This window comes from Solea senegalensis, linkage group LG8, assembly GCF_019176455.1.
Source record: "Solea senegalensis isolate Sse05_10M linkage group LG8, IFAPA_SoseM_1, whole genome shotgun sequence".
Taxonomy (NCBI): Eukaryota; Metazoa; Chordata; class Actinopteri; order Pleuronectiformes; family Soleidae; genus Solea; species Solea senegalensis.
In genome coordinates, this window is record NC_058028.1 from 18748692 (window position 1) to 18766907 (window position 18216).

General features: G+C 39.7%; 2 protein-coding genes across 3 annotated transcripts in view; both read right to left on the bottom strand.

The window, feature by feature from the left end:
- sgcg (sarcoglycan, gamma) overlaps positions 1-13330 on the bottom strand; it is a 29357-nt gene extending 16027 nt beyond the window's left edge. The window contains exons 1-9 of one of the 2 annotated variants that reach the window (XM_044031968.1): positions 13172-13330; positions 12821-13040; positions 8635-8836; positions 7894-7998; positions 5893-5980; positions 4310-4429; positions 2281-2353; positions 1920-2043; positions 1183-1365 (exon numbers count right to left, since the gene is read on the bottom strand). In XM_044031968.1, coding sequence (XP_043887903.1) covers positions 1198-1365; positions 1920-2043; positions 2281-2353; positions 4310-4429; positions 5893-5980; positions 7894-7998; positions 8635-8829 — 873 coding nt within the window. In that variant the 5' untranslated portion in view covers positions 8830-8836; positions 12821-13040; positions 13172-13330 and the 3' untranslated portion in view covers positions 1183-1197. Of the gene's footprint in view, positions 1-89; positions 1366-1919; positions 2044-2280; positions 2354-4309; positions 4430-5892; positions 5981-7893; positions 7999-8634; positions 8837-12820; positions 13041-13171 lie in introns of those variants that run through there. The other variant, XM_044031967.1, reaches the window with a different exon arrangement.
- Positions 13331-15910: 2580 nt separating this feature from the next.
- rps25 (ribosomal protein S25) lies at positions 15911-18048 on the bottom strand. Its single transcript, XM_044032376.1, has 5 exons — positions 17967-18048; positions 17314-17403; positions 16982-17165; positions 16052-16150; positions 15911-15964 (listed from the first exon to the last, which is right to left on the bottom strand). Exons 1-4 carry the CDS (start codon positions 17967-17969, stop codon positions 16056-16058), a joined length of 372 nt encoding a protein of 123 aa, XP_043888311.1. The 5' UTR covers positions 17970-18048; the 3' UTR covers positions 15911-15964; positions 16052-16055.
- Between the last annotated feature and the right edge of the window lie 168 nt (positions 18049-18216).

The following is an 18216-nucleotide window of genomic DNA, read 5'->3' on the forward strand; positions in this document are numbered from 1 at the left end:
TGCTTGATTGTGTAACTTTAAAAATGATGATTCTCTGTTAGATTATAAACACCAGAGCAGTAATGAAGCACGAGTTGCTCTGACAGATACACCGTAGAAGAATATCAGTTTATTCAACATACACAAGTAATAAATATACATTAAACACTTTTATCAAAATATGCCAGGACAGAGGTGAGAGTGGCAAATAAAAAAAAAACAACTAACTTATAACACAACACCATGAGGTTGTTGATTATTCAAAATGTACTCCAGGAAAGTAGCATAAATGTATGCTAATCTGAATGAAAAATGAATGCATACAATCCAAGTGCTGTAATTATTAGACACTTGTTTGACTGACTGGCTGCACAGAAGGCTGATTGAACAAACACAGACTTACTTGCAAAAACAAAAAAAGGGTTTCATTCTTGTAAGTAATGCATAATTACATGCTTGTAAAGGATTTAAAAATAACAGGCCAAACATATATAATCTTTTTTTTAAAAAAAACTGGAGAAACACACAATTACATAATATGTGAAAACCACACTAATAACACTCAAAAGTGTTTTAATATCAAATTTCATGAATCAATTGAAACTAAAGAAATTAGTCCATTGCTAAGAGTTGTATCTGAATATGAGTTAGAAAAAAAAAATCACATCTCAGAATGATCTATAACAATGAGAAATTGAAAAACCAGCATTTCTTAATTTCTTTCTCCAATTGAATAAAAACATGCTCAACAGCAAAACAATAATACAGATTACCAAGGGCCTGGAGCCAAACGGGCTCATAAAACAATAAAAAATCACCATTCGGGACATTCATTTTCTATATCTATGCCCTTGATATATCTCTTTCATTTATTGCACCACAAGATAATATTGCATAGGATGTAAGCTGTTACCAGCTCCTCATCGCCCAGCCATGATACTGTGTGTGTCGAAAAGGTTTCCTGCAAAACTAATGAAGATACATTTACCTCTGAGTGCCAGTTTGCCTCACCTAAAATAGTTAGAAGACTATAAATGCAATGACGTTTCCAGCATGTATGCCAGCAGCTATTTGTCTTTTTACACCAATGAGATCACCATAGGTTTTCTGTGGTATAAACCTTTTTAAAAAAAAAAAGGCTGGATATAAACAGTTGTGCTTGTTGCCTCTCAGACAATTCACCCACTAAGAGAACAAAGTTACCTTATCAGAGTCAATCTAGCAGTCCTGATTCTCACTGCAAGTGGAGAGGACCTCAGCCTTGGACAAGAAGAGTTTGCCACTGGGACACACGCAGACCTCGAAGAGACTCTGCGTCGCTCCAGACACGCCTCCTTCACTCAGGGGGAGATTTGGCATCCGCACCGTCTCAGCGTCCAGCACCAGCTGCACGGCAGACAGTGTGGAGAGCATGGATGTGTTAACAGAGGGAACAACACAGTTGCACTGAATCAACGAGGAAATGTCCCTCTGCTTCATTCTCATCCACACACTGGTGTCAGTGAGTGAGTGCAAAACCAGTGCATTCTTCCATGTGGAAGATGGAATGAATACATTAAGATGTATGACTGCAACTACTCTTAAAAAAGGGGGGTCAAATAAGTGCTTTTTTCAGTTAAGCCAAAATACCACACTCTGAGTCATCCACAGTCTGTCAGCAAAGCTCACTGTTAACATAACATCAGAAATGTAAACTACTGCACAACAACACAACAGAGCACGCACAGCAACACGCTCCCAGAGCAGCTCAGTATCATTCTGCTCATTTTATAGAACTACAAACAAATATACTTTGCATGTACAACCACAACACGAACAGTAGAATTGTTAAACAATAACTGTGAAAGGCGTGAGACGCAGAGATGCAGTGTGTCGCTATAAGGACACTGAAATACACCTGAGGCCAGTAGAAGTAAGGAGGGAGATAATGTTTTGCTTACCAGTCCAACACTAGACTGCAGGATGACATCCATGTTGGAAGCAGCTTCAATGTTGCCGTTTAAGGCTCTGATGTGAACACCTTTCGGGGCATCCATACTGAGAGATCGAGTAGGAGACTCCAACCTAGAGTTTTTATTAAAAAAAATAAAATAAAAAACAAAACACCGCTTCACTCCATCCATTCAGGTCTCAACATATCTGTGATTAATTAATGTGCAGCAGAGTAACATAGAAGAGGGTTCAGGTTTTTTCTTCTGTGTTCTTCAGTTTACTGCGGGGACGTGGCCCAATCCACAGAATGTATCTGCTCTACTTTTGCACCGGGTAGGTCTACAAGTTTAACACAGTTTAAATACTCACCTCAAGTCTTTGAAAAGTTCAGACCTGAGCATTGGCACCTCCACTGAATGCTGGAACAGTGCCCCCTCTGGACCTGATGGAAAAACACATGAAGACATGGTTAGTTAAGTCTTCTGGAGTCTGGGGACCTGATGTAAACATTTAAAGACTCTTCTTATAATAATGTGATTAGTATACATAAATACAGAGTCTGATATATCAGCTCCTGAGCAATCACTGTGAAATAAGGGATAGAAATGACACAAGAACTATTAAAACAAGCTGATGAAGCAGCATCCGTACAAGCAGCAAAGATCCAGGTTTGTCATCCAGTCCACCACTTTGTTCATGGCGTCTCTGTAAAAGCTCAGTTTCAACTCTTACTTATTATAGCACAGTAGCATGGCTGTGGAAAAATCAAATGCAAAAGAAAAGAGCGAGGCATTAGAGAGGAAATTGGATCCAAAAAAAGGTCAAAACACTGAAGGGGTGTGTGGTTCTGACTGTGGTGAATGAAACCACTCGCCTCTCTGTGGGAAACACAAAGCTTTGTTTCAAGGATTTTACAAACATGTCCTGCTCGACTGCAGCTGCCCGCTGCTCTGTGTGGACCAAAATGGCCCTGGGCTTAATGAAGCTGACACTGTCATTAATCAGCCGTCACAGTGTGTGGTCAGTGACCCACAGCACCATCAGCTCACACACGCTGGACACTGAGACAATAGGAATGCACCGAGTGGACTGTGGAGACACAGTGGCTGATATTTCATTATTTTAATCTTGAAATATGACACACTGAGTGGTGTTGGGTGTACTGCTGGTTATTTTTGGCTCAAAAACACATGGTTAGAATCTCCTGTTAGTGTGACTGATCTCACCTATGTGGCATTAAGAGTTTCTGTTTTATTTGAAGTTAAAATCTACGGCCATTTAAGCTGGGGATGTTTTTTAGAATACTGTACTGAATTCACCACCTTTTTCTTTTTCTCTGACTGGAAACCGTAGTTTGTGTCAGCCTCCTCCAGTAAGATCAAATGTGTTGTTCTGAATCTTTGGTGTTTTAAAATACTTTGTTCAGATAACTAAGCGATACAAACTTAGCAAGGCAGCAGTAGCCCAGCAGCTCCTGTGACCCTGTAAGCTAAAAACACAGATTTTTCTATATGGGCTTTGGTGAAAGGGAGAGCGTGGTTTACATAATTCTAACCCTGTAACACCTAACTTATTTGCTTATTTTAACCATAAAAGGACAAGAGAATGTCCTGTTACTAAGTACTTTTGTCCATTTTTCCAGAATAATTCTAATATCTGGCAGTTATTTAGAATTTACTGCATGTTAAAATACTGTTTTAACAATATAAAATGAAGACAAAGTTTTATTTAGAAAAGTTCTACACAAACAACAGATTTTGCATGTTAAATTAGAATTTTGTTAGTCTTTGTCTCAATGTGCAAACTATGCACAGGCAGTTTTTCCAACTCTCCTCTCTGACGACAAAGAGGCTGATTCTCCGACTTCCTTCAACAGCGGGAGTGAAATTACCTTAATAACCACATGTAGACTTTAATGTGCAACGTCTCAGCTTTTAGAAACAGTTGAAATAACACAAACTGTAGTGTAAGTACCGCAATGTCGTCCATGACACGCTTGATGTTAAAGGGTTAAGATATACACTTAAGCAGGAGTGTATTTTAGTCGGTGAGCCTTTTGTTATGTCTCAGGCTGAGCTTTATATATATAACTTCACAAAAAAAACATGAACTATCCCTTTAAACCTGTGGTTTACTGAGCTCCCGGCATTTCATGTCTGGGTGCAGTTAATGATATCCACTCAGCTGTGGGACATGAGTGATTGGGAGAATGATTGTATCTGTCTTTGTCCTTGGTTGCTGACCGGCTGCGCAGACACCTGCCGTCAAACATCTGTCGTTAATATTATCTCTTCAAATCTGAAACACGTTTTGTTCTATTGTTCTCTCTTTTTTTTGCCGAGTTTGCCGAGGTGCGAGGTATTTCCAAGGAAGCGGCGGGTGGCAGCTGCAGGTGTACCTGTGACTCGGAGTTTGTCTGGTCCAATCACAGCCTGTTCACCATCTGCACTGAACAGCATGTTGTCATTGTTGGAGTTAATGAGCAGATTCTGAGTGTGTCCCTGAGTCTCTTTTGGACCTGCAACGACAACAACAACAACGCATTAAGATATTATATGAAAAATCATCAAGATTTATACTTTAAATGAAGTTATAGAGACTTAACAAAGCTCTAATATGTAAGATTCTCTGTATATACTGACAAACAAAGATAAGAAAAGCTACTGTAACAAAATTAACAGATAAAAAAGTGAGGGCAACATATTTTTTCACTACATTAGTGTTCAAGAAGAAACACATTTAAAGTAGGGGAATCAGTTAAGGGAATTTTTAACCCACTCCAGCAGCTACAGCTGTGAAGCAGCATGTCATCCTTCCTAACAAGCATTTTTCTTTTTTCTTTCATAGAGCCAAGAGGATGCAGACTACTTTTTATGGTTTGATGATCAAGCGCGCGCGCACACACACACACACACACATACAACGGCGCTGCTGTGAAACACTGCAATTAGCAGGTTCATTTGTTGGCCTTTTAATTGTGACAAAATACCGCACTGCAGCCAGCGGTGAGCCATAAAAGACAGAGGTGGAGAGAGAAATGCTGCATTTAATGGATTTTAAATGGAACCCTAAGAGCGTGTAAATGGGAAGATGGCCTCTTGTCACTGGTAATGTTTGATGAGGGATCACTGCTGGACAAACGTATCAATGACTTGACCACTGCCCTCACACATCAGTGGATGCATGTGAGTGAATGAATTCATTTATTTTGGTTCATATTCATTCATGTTTTGGTTCATAACAGACAATACAAAAGCAAAAAATAATATAGGTAATAAAAGTAATTAAGGACCGTCTGCATTTTTTAAAAATAGTAAACCAAAAGGGAGCAGACTGAAGCTCAAAATCAAATGATCACTAACGAATGGTTATTTGAGCAACAAAAGATAAATTATTTATTATATAGTTATAGTTGTTATTATTATTGTCAGTCCTTACTCTTATAAAGAGTTTTTGAGCCTTCTCAGTGAGTTGTATGTGTTAACGTTTTTAGAGCAAGTATTACTTTATACCATCACCAAATATTTACAGTACATGTTTTTAATGTTCTCAGTACAACAACAATAATGTCTGGCTTTAAACACAACCATTTCATTACATTACATTACATTACATGTCATTTAGCAGACGCTTTTATCCAAAGCGACTTACAAAAGAAGTCGCTTTTCCATTACCGTCCTGGATTAAACTGCTGTACTTCATCCTTACATTTATATAAAGTTTGTATTTTGTATAAAAACTGATTTCAGTTTTTTTTTTCTGCTTTACTTCCTCTGTTAGACTGTTCCATAATTTAACCCCCGAGATTGAAACACACACTTTTTAAAGTTGTCCTGGCACACTGCATTCTTAAATTATATTATATTATATATATATATGTATATTCATTCCTCTGACCGAACAGGAGTTTTAATAAAGTTCTATAAAGTTCTTCTGTGTGTGTGTGTGTGTGTGCGCGTGTGCGTGCGTGTGCGTGCTCACCCACTGATATCCTCCCTGTGACATCACCATTTTCATTACGGGCGTTAAGGGAAACATTGTCTGACGAGTGCACCAGAAGTGAAGAGTCCTGAGGAGAAAAGAAACACAAAAAAATATTTATATTGTCTGTCAGGTATGAAGAAATTGTAAAAAAAAAAAAAATAATAAAATACAAATCATTCTCAGTATGTGGCAGCAAACATTGTCACTGTATCAGACAGACTGTTCCTGAAAAATGTGTCTTCATAACTCCTGATGATGATGATGAACTAATTACCTTTCCTCTCACTCCACCACAAGGTTCACGTTTGTGTTTCTGAATGAATTATCTTTGACATTCTTTGAAATAATTGCCATGGAAACTGGTGCAGACATTAAAGGACCAGTGCATATGATTTAGAAGTTGTATACCACGACAAAACAATACCTCCGGTGAACTAATAATGCAGTGCAACATGTCAGACTCCTGGAAAACTCACTCATTCTCTCATCTTCTACCACTTGAGGGTAGTGGGGGGGCACTGGTGCCAATCCCAGCTGACATAAAAAGCTGAGCTTGAACACCTGTAAAGCTAATGAGCTTTAATCTTTTTTAAAGATTAATAAGGGCAACTTTTGGGAGGGAGTAATGGAACATTGTGGATGCCAACTGCTGTTAAACACTACTTCCAACCAACTTATGGGAGAAAAATGACTTTGGCTGCGTGTTTATCCTCCACTGGCTTTGTCCTTACATAAAGATATTTCCTTATAATGGATGTTTATTAATGGAGCCACATATTAAAACTCCCTCCCAGCTGCAGATACATTTATTATTGACTTACTAACACTAACTGTATAATGACTTTGCTCGAGGAGGACACACGCCTACCAGAGAGAGTGAATTCTAAGTAACGGGCAAACTAAAGGTTTCACTTTACATGGCTTATATCACAGTAATTATAGCAGTAAGTTACCACTAATGCAACTCTGTGCCACAGGTGCACGCATGGTAAATGGCTGTGGGAATAATACACAACTCCTTATATGGACATCCTGGGGGGGGGGTTTATAGGTCACATATTCAGGCTTTAAAAAATGTTGTGTTGTTGAGTCAAAGTTATGATTAATTTTATCGCATTTTTAGTAATGATTTAAAGTAGCAATAATTCTTCAGAAGTCACAGAATAGACCATGTTTCTTTAATTTTGTTCATAAAAATGAGCCATGTAAATGAGCCAAACTCTATGCAGAAAGGCCCTTGTTCCAACCGGGGCTCAAACCTACTTGGGTCTTTTTGCTAACCACTACACCAACCGTGTGGCCACATTGTGACACAATAATGGAAAAAAGCAGCCGAAATGCTCTATGTTCTCGGTGTTAAAGGAAACAACCAGAGATCTGAGATTTAATAAAATTGTTAAAACAAAGCAACTTTATAAATCATTAATGTTCAAACGTCATTTCAAAATAATAAAGTATCTTAATTTTTCACGCCAAATATGAGTGTATTAGAGAAAGTGTCCATCCCCAAATGAGGCATACATTTTCCCTTTTAATGAGACCCATAAAGAAAGAATGCTTAAAAAATGCTGCTATGAGCAAGAAAAGCCATAACATGTAAACAACTGCAGTAAAGTGTTCCCATCTGCTGTTAGCAGGCAGGCTATAAACTACTTTCCACCACAAATATTCCTGAGGTTAATGGGGAGCTCACTGCATCCCCGCCACGTGCACCAAATCCAGTTCATTCTAAAACACCAACCAAAGAAAGTACAGTCAGAAATATGTGACTCACTCACTAAAGACTCTGCAAAAATCCAACTCAAAATCTAATTTAAAGTTTGGTAAACAATGAGATGAAATAATAACCATGCTGTCAGGCCTACTTAACTGCGCAAACAACAGTCTGGTAATTTGTTTGGAAGGAGATAGAAGAGGAAGGAAAAGCAGAAGGTAGAGGGAAGAAAAGAATGTGGGGAGACGAGAGAAGAGAAGTGTGTGTGTTCCTGATTAGCCTACTTCTCTGGAGTGGATCTCCTGAGCGTAGACGGGGAGCAGAAACTCCGACTCGCCGTCCTCCAACTTCACACCATCTGAGTGAACCTGCAGGTATCCCATGCCTTCCTGCAGCCAGGAGGAAGAAACACAGCGATGCGTTCAGATGATATATGGACTGTTAGGAGGTGAGAAATCTTTATTTACACCATTAAACCACAGGGTATAACCAGGTGTGAAACACATGTGGAAATGTTCCCTGGAACCATTTTAGAATAAGACAACCATGGTTTGTTTAATCTATGCAGGCATTTCTCTGCAACCGTATTTCTAAGGAACTGGTTAAGTTTAGGACTAAGATTTGAATTGTATTTAGGTTAAGGGGTTAGGGTTGAGGTTAAGGATAAGGTTTTGTTTAAGTTGATCAATTGAATCGAAGTGAGTAAGCGTTCTTAAAGGGATAGCTGTGTGAACCTGTGTGTGTGTGTGTGTGTGTGACAGTTTGTTCCTGCATAAATCTGTGGATGGCATCTGGACTTAAGACAGGAAGCTGACAAGACTCCAGGAAAAACAAATACAAACTAACTTGTTCAGTCAGCAAACTGCCACATAGTGATGGATAACGCTGCTGCTCGTGCTAACACCAATGCTGGATCAATATGATGGATTCACTATCAAATCCTACATGAAAATACACCATATAGCGTGTGCTGGCAGTGATCATAAGCAGGTACACTGCAGATAACACTGGCGAGTCAAACGCACCGTGTTGAACCACATCACCCGCAGGATCCAGATGGTGAGAGCAAAGTTGACCACCAGGATGATGATGAGCAGCAAGATGAACAGGTAGAGGCAGCGCTTCCTCCAGCCATAGATGCCAATCTTGTAGACATGGTCGTGCACCGGCCTGGGCGTGTTGCTGCCCCGGGTGGTGCTGACATACTGCTCCCGCACCATCTGCTGGCTGGGCACGACACACAGAGGCGTTAAAAAAAAAGGAACAGATGTTGTAAAGAAAACACATTCAAATGCAAACTTTAGTACATTGTAAATAAACAGATTACGAAGACAAAATCCTTGTATTACAGGTCTACTGTGTAAGAATTAGTGACATCTATTGGTGAAACAGCAGACTGTGACAAACGGAGGACTCCTCCACTCAGCTGTCATTTTCCTGAGTGAATCAAGGAACTACGGTGGCCTTCACAAACCAAAAAGGATGTTGTTCTTTCTGTTGCGTGAGACGGTTGCCACCATAAAGCAAGGCCCTTGCCTGAAGTAGATATAAAAGGCTTTTTTCTAAGGCTACAAAAACATTTTTTTATTTTTAACTGATTACACTCTTTTACAAACATATATATGGGATATATTACATCTATGCCAATAAATCATCCAAAATGTTGCACTCTGGGCCTTTAAATGATTTTCGCAGTGACCTGTGGATTTAAAGTCCAGTATTCACTCTTGAGTTAGCACACATTTGTTCTCCACAGGCTCATGAGGAACATTTGTGTCTAATACCCAGCTTTAATCCATCCTTGAAATTGAGAGTTAGGAACAGCTGCCAGCTGTGTCACTAAAACGGTGGAGTAAACCTAAACAGTGACGCTGAATACCTGAAACATTACCTGAAAGTCACTCCTATCTGTGGAGCTGTGAAGAGTTAAATTGCATTTATCTGTGGTAACAAGTTCTCATAGAATCCCAAATTGATATAAAATATTGCTAAACAGCTTTAAGTGTGTCTGTACAGTCTGACGTCACTGTGACCAGAAAGTTCACCTTTGGAGAGTTATGTTTTTGGAATGACTCAGCACAAATGTGCTGTTAACAGATTTCTAGTTGATAAATGAACATAAATGTAAAATAACTGTATCGGACTAATATCAGTATCTGTATTATTCATTTTTCCTTTGAGTTTTGATGAAAGTGCAGCCTGAAGTCATACATTGTTAATATGACTATGAATTGCTGAGGACAGTAACAGATATTTCCTATTGGTTTGGTCTGAGGTGTGTCTCTCTGCTCTCTGAATGAAGTCACAGGGTGGGTTTTCATTTCTCACAGTGAGTTTTAACACATCCAGCACATCCAGCAGACTCCAACTCCACAATGCCTAATGCCAAAGTAGTTTCCAGCCTTAACTGTATACATCGAACTTCTGCACATTGTCTTGTTCACACAGTGTACACACACACACAGTGTGTTATTCATGAGCCCACATCTCGCACACAGACCCAGTGGATGTCTGGCCCTCTTTCACCAACGGAAAACTTGACTGAATTTCCAGGAGTCTTTTTTTTTTTTAAAAAAGGCAAAAGTGTAGGAAAATGCCACTTATTACAGAGCAGAGGCAGAACACTACCCACAGCAGCAGCACTGACAAGAAAAAACAACAACCAAGGAGATGAATGTCAGCATATTTCAAACCACAGCGAAGTTTCAGAAGTTATGACACAACAACAAATGTTTTAGATTCAGTTCACGTGAGTGCACGCTGACCTCACAGGCTCATATCCAAACCCCCCCACTCCTCCTCCTCCTGCTCCTCCTCCCCAGTCAGCAAATCTGGACCATCCAACACAGTGACAACAGGGACAGATTTTTACAACAACACAGGAAGTGTGCATTGGCGCACAGTGGAGCCAGAGACTGCTGCAGAGAGACGAGAGGTGTCACTTTCTGATGATTAATCTGCATTAATAACCAAACATGGGCTGCGGAGAGAGCTCTCAGCGAGAACATGGCCTGGAGAAAAAGCTGTCAGATAAAACTGAATATTATTTCTTTGAGTCAATAAAACCAGACCAGGCAAAGTTGGTTGTCTTTCTCTCTCTGTGACAAACTGCCAGAATATGTAGTGCTGCCACACCTCCATTTTATAGAAGGTATCTGATCACAGACGTATATCATAGGCTGTCTCAGCTGGGTTTTCTGCGCTCGATGGGACACAGGCTCCAGCTGCTGTGCTGATTTACATACGTGACAGGTGTTGCATCTTGCTGCCATAGCTAAGGCGTTTTCCATCATGTTTAAGGTAATGCTTCTGTGACATTAAAAGATTTTCAGCCAGTGATGAGAACAGAAGACTGTATGAATAAACTCGAATACACAATGTTTTTTGTAAATATTGTTTTGGCACTACAAGTGGTGGAAGCTCACGTCTGAGCTTGCTTGTTTCAGAGAAACTATGAAAAAGACACATCACCTCCAGGGCTTGTTTCTTGTTGTTTGCCATAAACACATGGACAGGAAAGACTGAGATTATTTCTATGACTAAATCTGCTTCTCCACAGGACCTGTCACATGGCCTGTGAGCCCAGGCGTGATGAATGGCCCTTATATCAGAACCAAATGAATGGATGCTGCTTGAAAAAAAGGGGGCGATTTCCACACAGAAGTGGAAAACAAAAGTTGTCAGGGAGTAAGTTCGATGGCGTGCTCATTTCTTGCTCATATCTAATCTCGTTTGTATTTGTTAAGGTACCCGAGTGAGAATGAGTCATGGTGGTAAATTGAATCTCAGTAACACAGCAGAGCAGAGGCAACGTTTAGTGAGGGCGTACGCCATAGCGTGTCATAACTCTGCCAGTTTCATTAACATAGTCTTTTCCATCACAAACCAGTGACTGTTAAATTGTCACCATTCCGATATCTCCACACGTAACCAGCCACAGATCATTTACGTGTAAACATGTTGATCAGCCAAACGCTGCACGGTGGGCAAATGAGCGATAAGAATGAAAAGAACTCAGGATTTGTTCATTATGATGTTTAATGAATTTGAGCTCACAGAGTCAGACAATTACTTTAAATGAAAGCATTAAGAAGCCTCCCTACTTAAGCAGCCGTTGGAAGGAGGAGGAAGTGACTGTGAGGCGCTGGATCTTTAAAGGCATCTGCCAGGTCCAGTTTCAGTGTTACCACTAAACCATCAGCCACAGACTGATCCTTCCATAGCAACCCAAATAAACACTCCCTCAACTGCATCGCTGCTCAACTGCCAGGAATGCTCAATTTATGTGACATTATGATCGGAAATACAGTCTGATCAGAGAGTCTAAGAGGAAAATAGTTGATCTGGTTTATGAGCTTACAAAAACTCCACAAACATGGATTCTACACCACAGTGGAGAATGCTTAACTTCTTGGCTTGTTCGCAGCGGCTATTCATCCATAGACACTCTCTGAATTAACCTTATACACAAGACGCTTCCTGTCAGACTCTGTCTCTGACCTCTGGACCAGAGCGAGGGCCAAGTCAGGCAGAGTTTCCGCTCGTCCAACAATCCATAGGATCTTATTATTATTATAAGTGAGAATCCAGGTTTCCCGCTGACCCAAGGCCTGACATGACTGTATGCCAGAAGTTTCAGTGAGTTTTCAAAGTTTGAATTGTTTAGCCGTTAGACATTGTTCATGAGAGTGTGTAGCGATAGAAAGCTCAGCACAGAGCTGACGTTTCTGTCTGACTTGTAAGTGGCCGGCAACATGTCTGCTGTGTTACCTTACCTTCTAAAAATAGGACACAACATTGTAAACTAAATTTAAAAAAAGCCTCACAGAGGACACACACTCAGACATACTTTAGGTTTAGGTTTAACTTCTAATGAGACACAGAAGTGCTGCTCAAAATGCACAGAACATTACTGAGGGGCTCTTTTGCAAAGTTATTTTTGTATTTCAATATTGTTGGCCATGTATGGTAAAACTGCAGACAGCTGGCAACTAAAAACATTTTTTCAAAATCCCCAAACTACCTCTGTAAGGAAAACAGAGTAATCCAAGCACAGAATGAAACACGCGAGTGACATAGAAGGGGGGAACGTGAACAAAAAATGGACAATAGGTCATAGTTTACTCAAATAAAACAATTTAACAGCATCTTAGGAGACAAAAAAACAACAACAAGACTGATTATTTCTGTAAGAAAGTGCAGAGTACTCACTGTTTAGTGTTGAGACAGAGCAGTCGTCTCTCCTAAGCTACAATAAGCAGAGCTCGAGCTGGTACAGGAGCCTGAGAAGCAGCAGTGCTTGAGCTCCTCACACGTCTGTCAGCCACTTAACAGCTGTGTGCCATAAATCCTGCTCTCAGACTGGCCAGCAGTGAATCACCACGAGACGGCGCTCCCTCTCCCCCTGACTCCTTCTGGCTCCTTAGCCTTCCTGCAGACATGTGAATATCAGAGAGCGAGAGAGAGGAGGAGGAGGAGAGGTTCAGTCTCTCGCCCTCCCTCTCTCTTTCACACACAGAGAGGGAGAGGTTGAAAGAGCATCCATAATAACAGTAGACATACCAGTGAGTCACTTTCTTTTACCCAACGCTTAAACACTCCATTCTAAAAAGAGACTTCAGTCATGGCTCGAAACATGAAGTTGAGCTTCTCTCTGCAGGAAGGGTGGAACTTGGGCAGTCACTAAACGGCAGAGAGGCAGAGGAGTCAGACAGCAGACGTATTAATAGACATGAGGCGGGGAAACGCAGCAGTTGTTGGGAGTCTTGTTCTGAATTCTTTCAACTATAGTTCAGCTTATTTTCAAAACTTTATAAAAGAGACATACAACTATCAACTCAAGACTGTCCATCACTTTTACTGTAGATGTTTTATTACAAGTATGACCACCAAGTGTGTTAATTACATATTCATGAATGAATTTACTAATATTTATTAGTAAGAGGGAGATTTTCAGTAAGGCACCAATCAAGAGGATGTCATTTCATTGCGTTAATATGCAAAACAAGGAAACTATCAGCCATTTTGACATGTTTTAGCAGCAAAGTGCATTAGTGATCGCATTAACAATTGCTCTGTTCAGTTCACGCAAAGACAGTGCGACAGTGGACCTGCAGTCGCTCTGAAACTGGAGAAGCCAAATGTGATTATTTACACCTGTGATTTTCCTCCTGTGACCTGTCAAAATGGCTGCTGTGCAAAGGGCCTATTAGTGAATTTAAGGTGGACATTTTAATATTATAAAATAGCAATTATTTTACAACCTACTGTATTCTGCATGTTTTCTCTTTTACATTCATTCAAAAAAAGAAAGCTTAAATGAGCTGAAGAATAGAACATTTGATACACGCTAATACATGGCACAGCTGTAGGAAAATGTCCCTCAGAATCACACGCAGGTTAAACACTGCGATTAGACTGCTCTGTGGACTGTGTGGTTGTGTGCACAATGAATTTTACAAGTGTTGGATGAAAATTTGTCAGATTTGCCCCACTCACCTTCAGTGTGAATGTTGCCTCATTTACTCACCTTTGCCCTTCAAAGGTGTTACACAGTCCATCATGACTCAGCAGGAAAGTCACTTACAAAGCAACGCATTATATTTCCACAAACCAAACATGAATAAACTCACTGGATACACAAGTTCAAGTTTCATGTTTTGATTTGTTTCCCGAGTTCCACAAGCACAAAAAACATTTACATTTTATACACTTGTTGCTTCTGTTATAAATAACAAGTAATGAACCTGTTGGTTACTACAAAAGAGACTTGAATGCATGAAAAGGAAACCTGACCAACTGCAGATTTATAAATCAATCATTCAGTTAGACTGATATAGAGTAAAATATATTCCATTGAGTCCATTGTGAACCAGTAACTTACATCAGCATGAGGTCATCTCCTGTTGTTCTCTCACAGGCACATGCTGGAGGAGCAGACGGTGCCACATCTCTTAGCATCATACTTTCAGTTGCTGCTTGAGGTTGTGATGTGCAGTGACAAAGTGATGTTTGACAGAATCCATCACAGCCATGCGTCTTTCATGCCCTCGGCCAACATCTGACAGTTTCTTCACTTAATGCCATTCCCTATCAATATCTCATAACTGTACACTGCCTGTGGCTTTTCACAAAGATAGACAAACATGATGAATCTCAAAAAATAAGTTTAGAATTACCCGGATCAACTGGATAAAAAGATCACCCAAGTCAGGACATCTTTTAAAGTATAATTATGATAGCAAGTACATCCTGTGGTTGTATTACTGAGGACCTTCATTATTAGAGGATTTTAAATTAGCACACACCACTAATGAGGCATGAATGAATTAAATAGCTTTTTAGTCAGCGATTCAGCCCCAATGTCCTATTTTAACCAATTTCGTAACCGCTCTGAATGTTTTCTGCCCGTTCAGCTTCACTTACGTATGCCAAAACACCAGATTCAGCAGCTAAGAAGTGAAAGCACATGCTTTTGTGAAAAGCATTAACGCTAATGAACATTATCCATGACTATAGTATCTGGCTTTTAATGATCAGCTATAAAATGTGCTTTTACTTGAAATCCATTTTTCAAAATGGATAGTGTTCATTTATGGATTGATCAGAAACATTTTCTTTTTTATTATTATTCTTAACAGATGACAAATAGCAGTCTCCATTTGTTTGACAGGGGAGGCAGAGTCTCCAGCTATCTTTTCAAGTTCATAATGATATCACCTATTTTTAATTTAACCTCATCACCCAATTTCCTGCTGCAGTTATTTTCCTTGTTCTACGCCAAGACAATCTTATTTATAAATAGAATTTTAGGTAATCAGAGACATGAGTGAAGACAATTTTAATTCAGGACAAACATGCAACTATTTCCTACTAAGAGTCAGTGGGCTGCCTGACTGTCTCCTTTGCCATATTATACTTTAGGCTGAATGTTAGAATTTTACAAACCAAACTATTTTTCCACACTATAATGACTAGAAATAGTAACATTACTGGCAAGACCCATGTCCCATTTCATGTCAAATATCTGCTTTGAAAAGGTCCATTATACCAGGTTTATTCAAGACATACTTGAGTATTACACATACACATGTTGTGCGAGTTAAACTCATTGAAACTTGGCTGATATACAAGACTAACTTTCAGTCACAACATTCAATCCAAATGCCAATGATCATAGAATTTGAGATATAAAAACAAAGCTGCTGGTGCCCTATGACCTTTGCACCATACAACTGTTATACCATTGAGCAAAACAAAGAAACCAGTTTTCTACTGTTCAAAAACCATAGACAGGCTGAATTTTGTCTTTACAGAATTTATTCACCTTTCATTACAAACAGGAAACCGGAAAACCTGCAAGACAAAACGTAGATCAGTCAATACATCTTGAAATGAAATGAATAGAAAATGTATACAGATGTTCAGTTGTTAGTGATGTACCTTGTTATGCTTTCTCTGGTGCTCCCTCCTCATCTCCACCCTTGGTGTTACGTGTGTAAATCAGCTGTGCTCTGTGTTTGGACACCAGTTTGATCATGCCTGAAGACAAAACAAGACCATGTTCTGTTAATGTGATTGCATTTTCAACCACACATTGACCATTTATTACAAGAGGACATGGAGTAAACACAAGCAGTATTTTACTTTTGCTGACACGCTTGACAACCATTGCATCACAAAACGTGCTATTGCATTAAGAAATGAGTTTGGCATAAGTCATGCCAGTAATGTAACCTGCACTACAAATTACAATTTGTGTGAAAATAGTAAATCAGAACAAAGTCGTCTCATTAAGGTGATACCTTATTTATGCCTCCTGTAGTTCGCATATTAATGTGTATTATCAAGACAAGTTTTGGACATAAATGTTGAAACTACAGATTACTGATGTTAACAGTATGGCAATGCACATTATCACTGCAAAACAAATCTTGCAATAATTGGTGTGACATTAATAAATCACCCACCCATCGAGTGGTGCTGATGATTGAGGGGTGATTTGATGGGATGAACCTAATGATGCATGACCATGCTACAGCTAATACATGATATTGTCTAGTCTATGCAGAATTGCAGCTAGACAGATCACCTCAAGCATTAATGCAAATGACTTGTAGAATGGTTGATGAGACAGAATGTGACAAATTATATTCAAATGGATTTAAACCATGCTTCACACAGAAAAACTACATTACAACTAATCTCTAACACCAAAAATTACAGGATCAAGCAAGAAGCAGTTTGGCCTCTCCTCCAGCTCCACCGGCAGAATATTAATATTTGTTAACACCCACATAGTGATTCACTGAAATGCCTTGTGCTAAATTCAACTTTCAGTATTTGGGGCTGTGTACTGAAGTGTGAGTTCACCTTTAGCAAGCAGTTCCTGAAGGGCGTTCCTGGCCAGAGAGCCACGGATCTTCAGCCTCTCAGACACAACAGCAGGGGTGATGAGTTTGTAGTTGGGGACTTCTTTGTACAACTTTTCGTAGGTGGCCTTGTCGAAGAGGACCAGGTTGTTGAGCTTATCCCTAACTTTTCCCTTGGACCACTTCTGCTCAGAGTAAAATAAAATACCAGTGTCAGTGCAGTTCATTGTGTTTTTGTGGACTAATACAGTGTGACAGGCAATGATGACAATTTAATTTAGATCGGCAAATAAAACAATTTATTAAATTTATATTACATCATCAATTGCATACCTTCTTCTTGGCTTTGCCTCCAGATTTGTTGACTGGGTCCTTGTCCTTTTTGGACTTCCCAGTGTCCTTCTTCTTGTCTTGTTTGGGAGGCTGAAATCGAGAGTTTTAAGTACTTCAGTATTATTTGGATTGTAGCTACACATACACGTGGAGCCTGACAACGCTTTTCTTTATTTCTGTACTTCCACGGAATAATTCATTCTGCTTTGGTAATGTACACAGCCGGCAGTCCGGTGCTAACTGGGCTAGCTGGCATGGGATGGCCTGGTGTGCGTCCTCACAACTGGGTTCCTAACAGCGCTATTAACTATAAGTAATGGTCACACTGCTAAAGCACTTCACTGTTAGGTTCTTTTATACAGACACACATGGATTTAATCTGTAAACAGGGCTGTTAAATGTGCTGTAATCCATTCGCTTTCTGTTGCCTGAGTGCGGCATGAAAGCATGCTGAAATTACCAAGCTAGGTAGCTAACTAGCCTGCCGCTTAATGCGTTAAAACTATTACAGTCTTCATCAGCTCTCTTTTATCGCAGTTCGGGAGAGCACGGTACATTCGAAGTGTATTCCGAGTAACTTGGAGTCAATATGCATTTCAAAAACTCAAAATCTTTAATTTAGGTTTGACAAAACGTGGAATAACTGTCCTCACCATGTTTCCTCGTCAAGATGTCGGAGCGAAAGGAAGTCCACCCGTGCTACAACCCCTTAGACAACCCGTATATGCGGAAATAGAACGAGGGATTGTGGGTACTTGAGTTTTATCAAATCTTGTTCTTTTCTCCGATTATTACTGACGATCGCATATCGACAACACATTGTGCCACTATTAAAAGCCAGATGACCACATCACAAGTGTTTAAATTGTTTTAATTGAGATGGTTAATTTGTAGTTTTTCCTG

Coding starts and splice junctions, on each gene's coding strand:
- rps25 (XM_044032376.1), bottom strand. Junction 17,166..17,313: donor GAGGCAAAGCCAAGAAGAAG/GTATGCAATTGA, acceptor TACTCTGAGCAG/AAGTGGTCCAAGGGAAAAGT. Junction 16,151..16,981: donor TCAGGAACTGCTTGCTAAAG/GTGAACTCACAC, acceptor TTTTGTCTTCAG/GCATGATCAAACTGGTGTCC.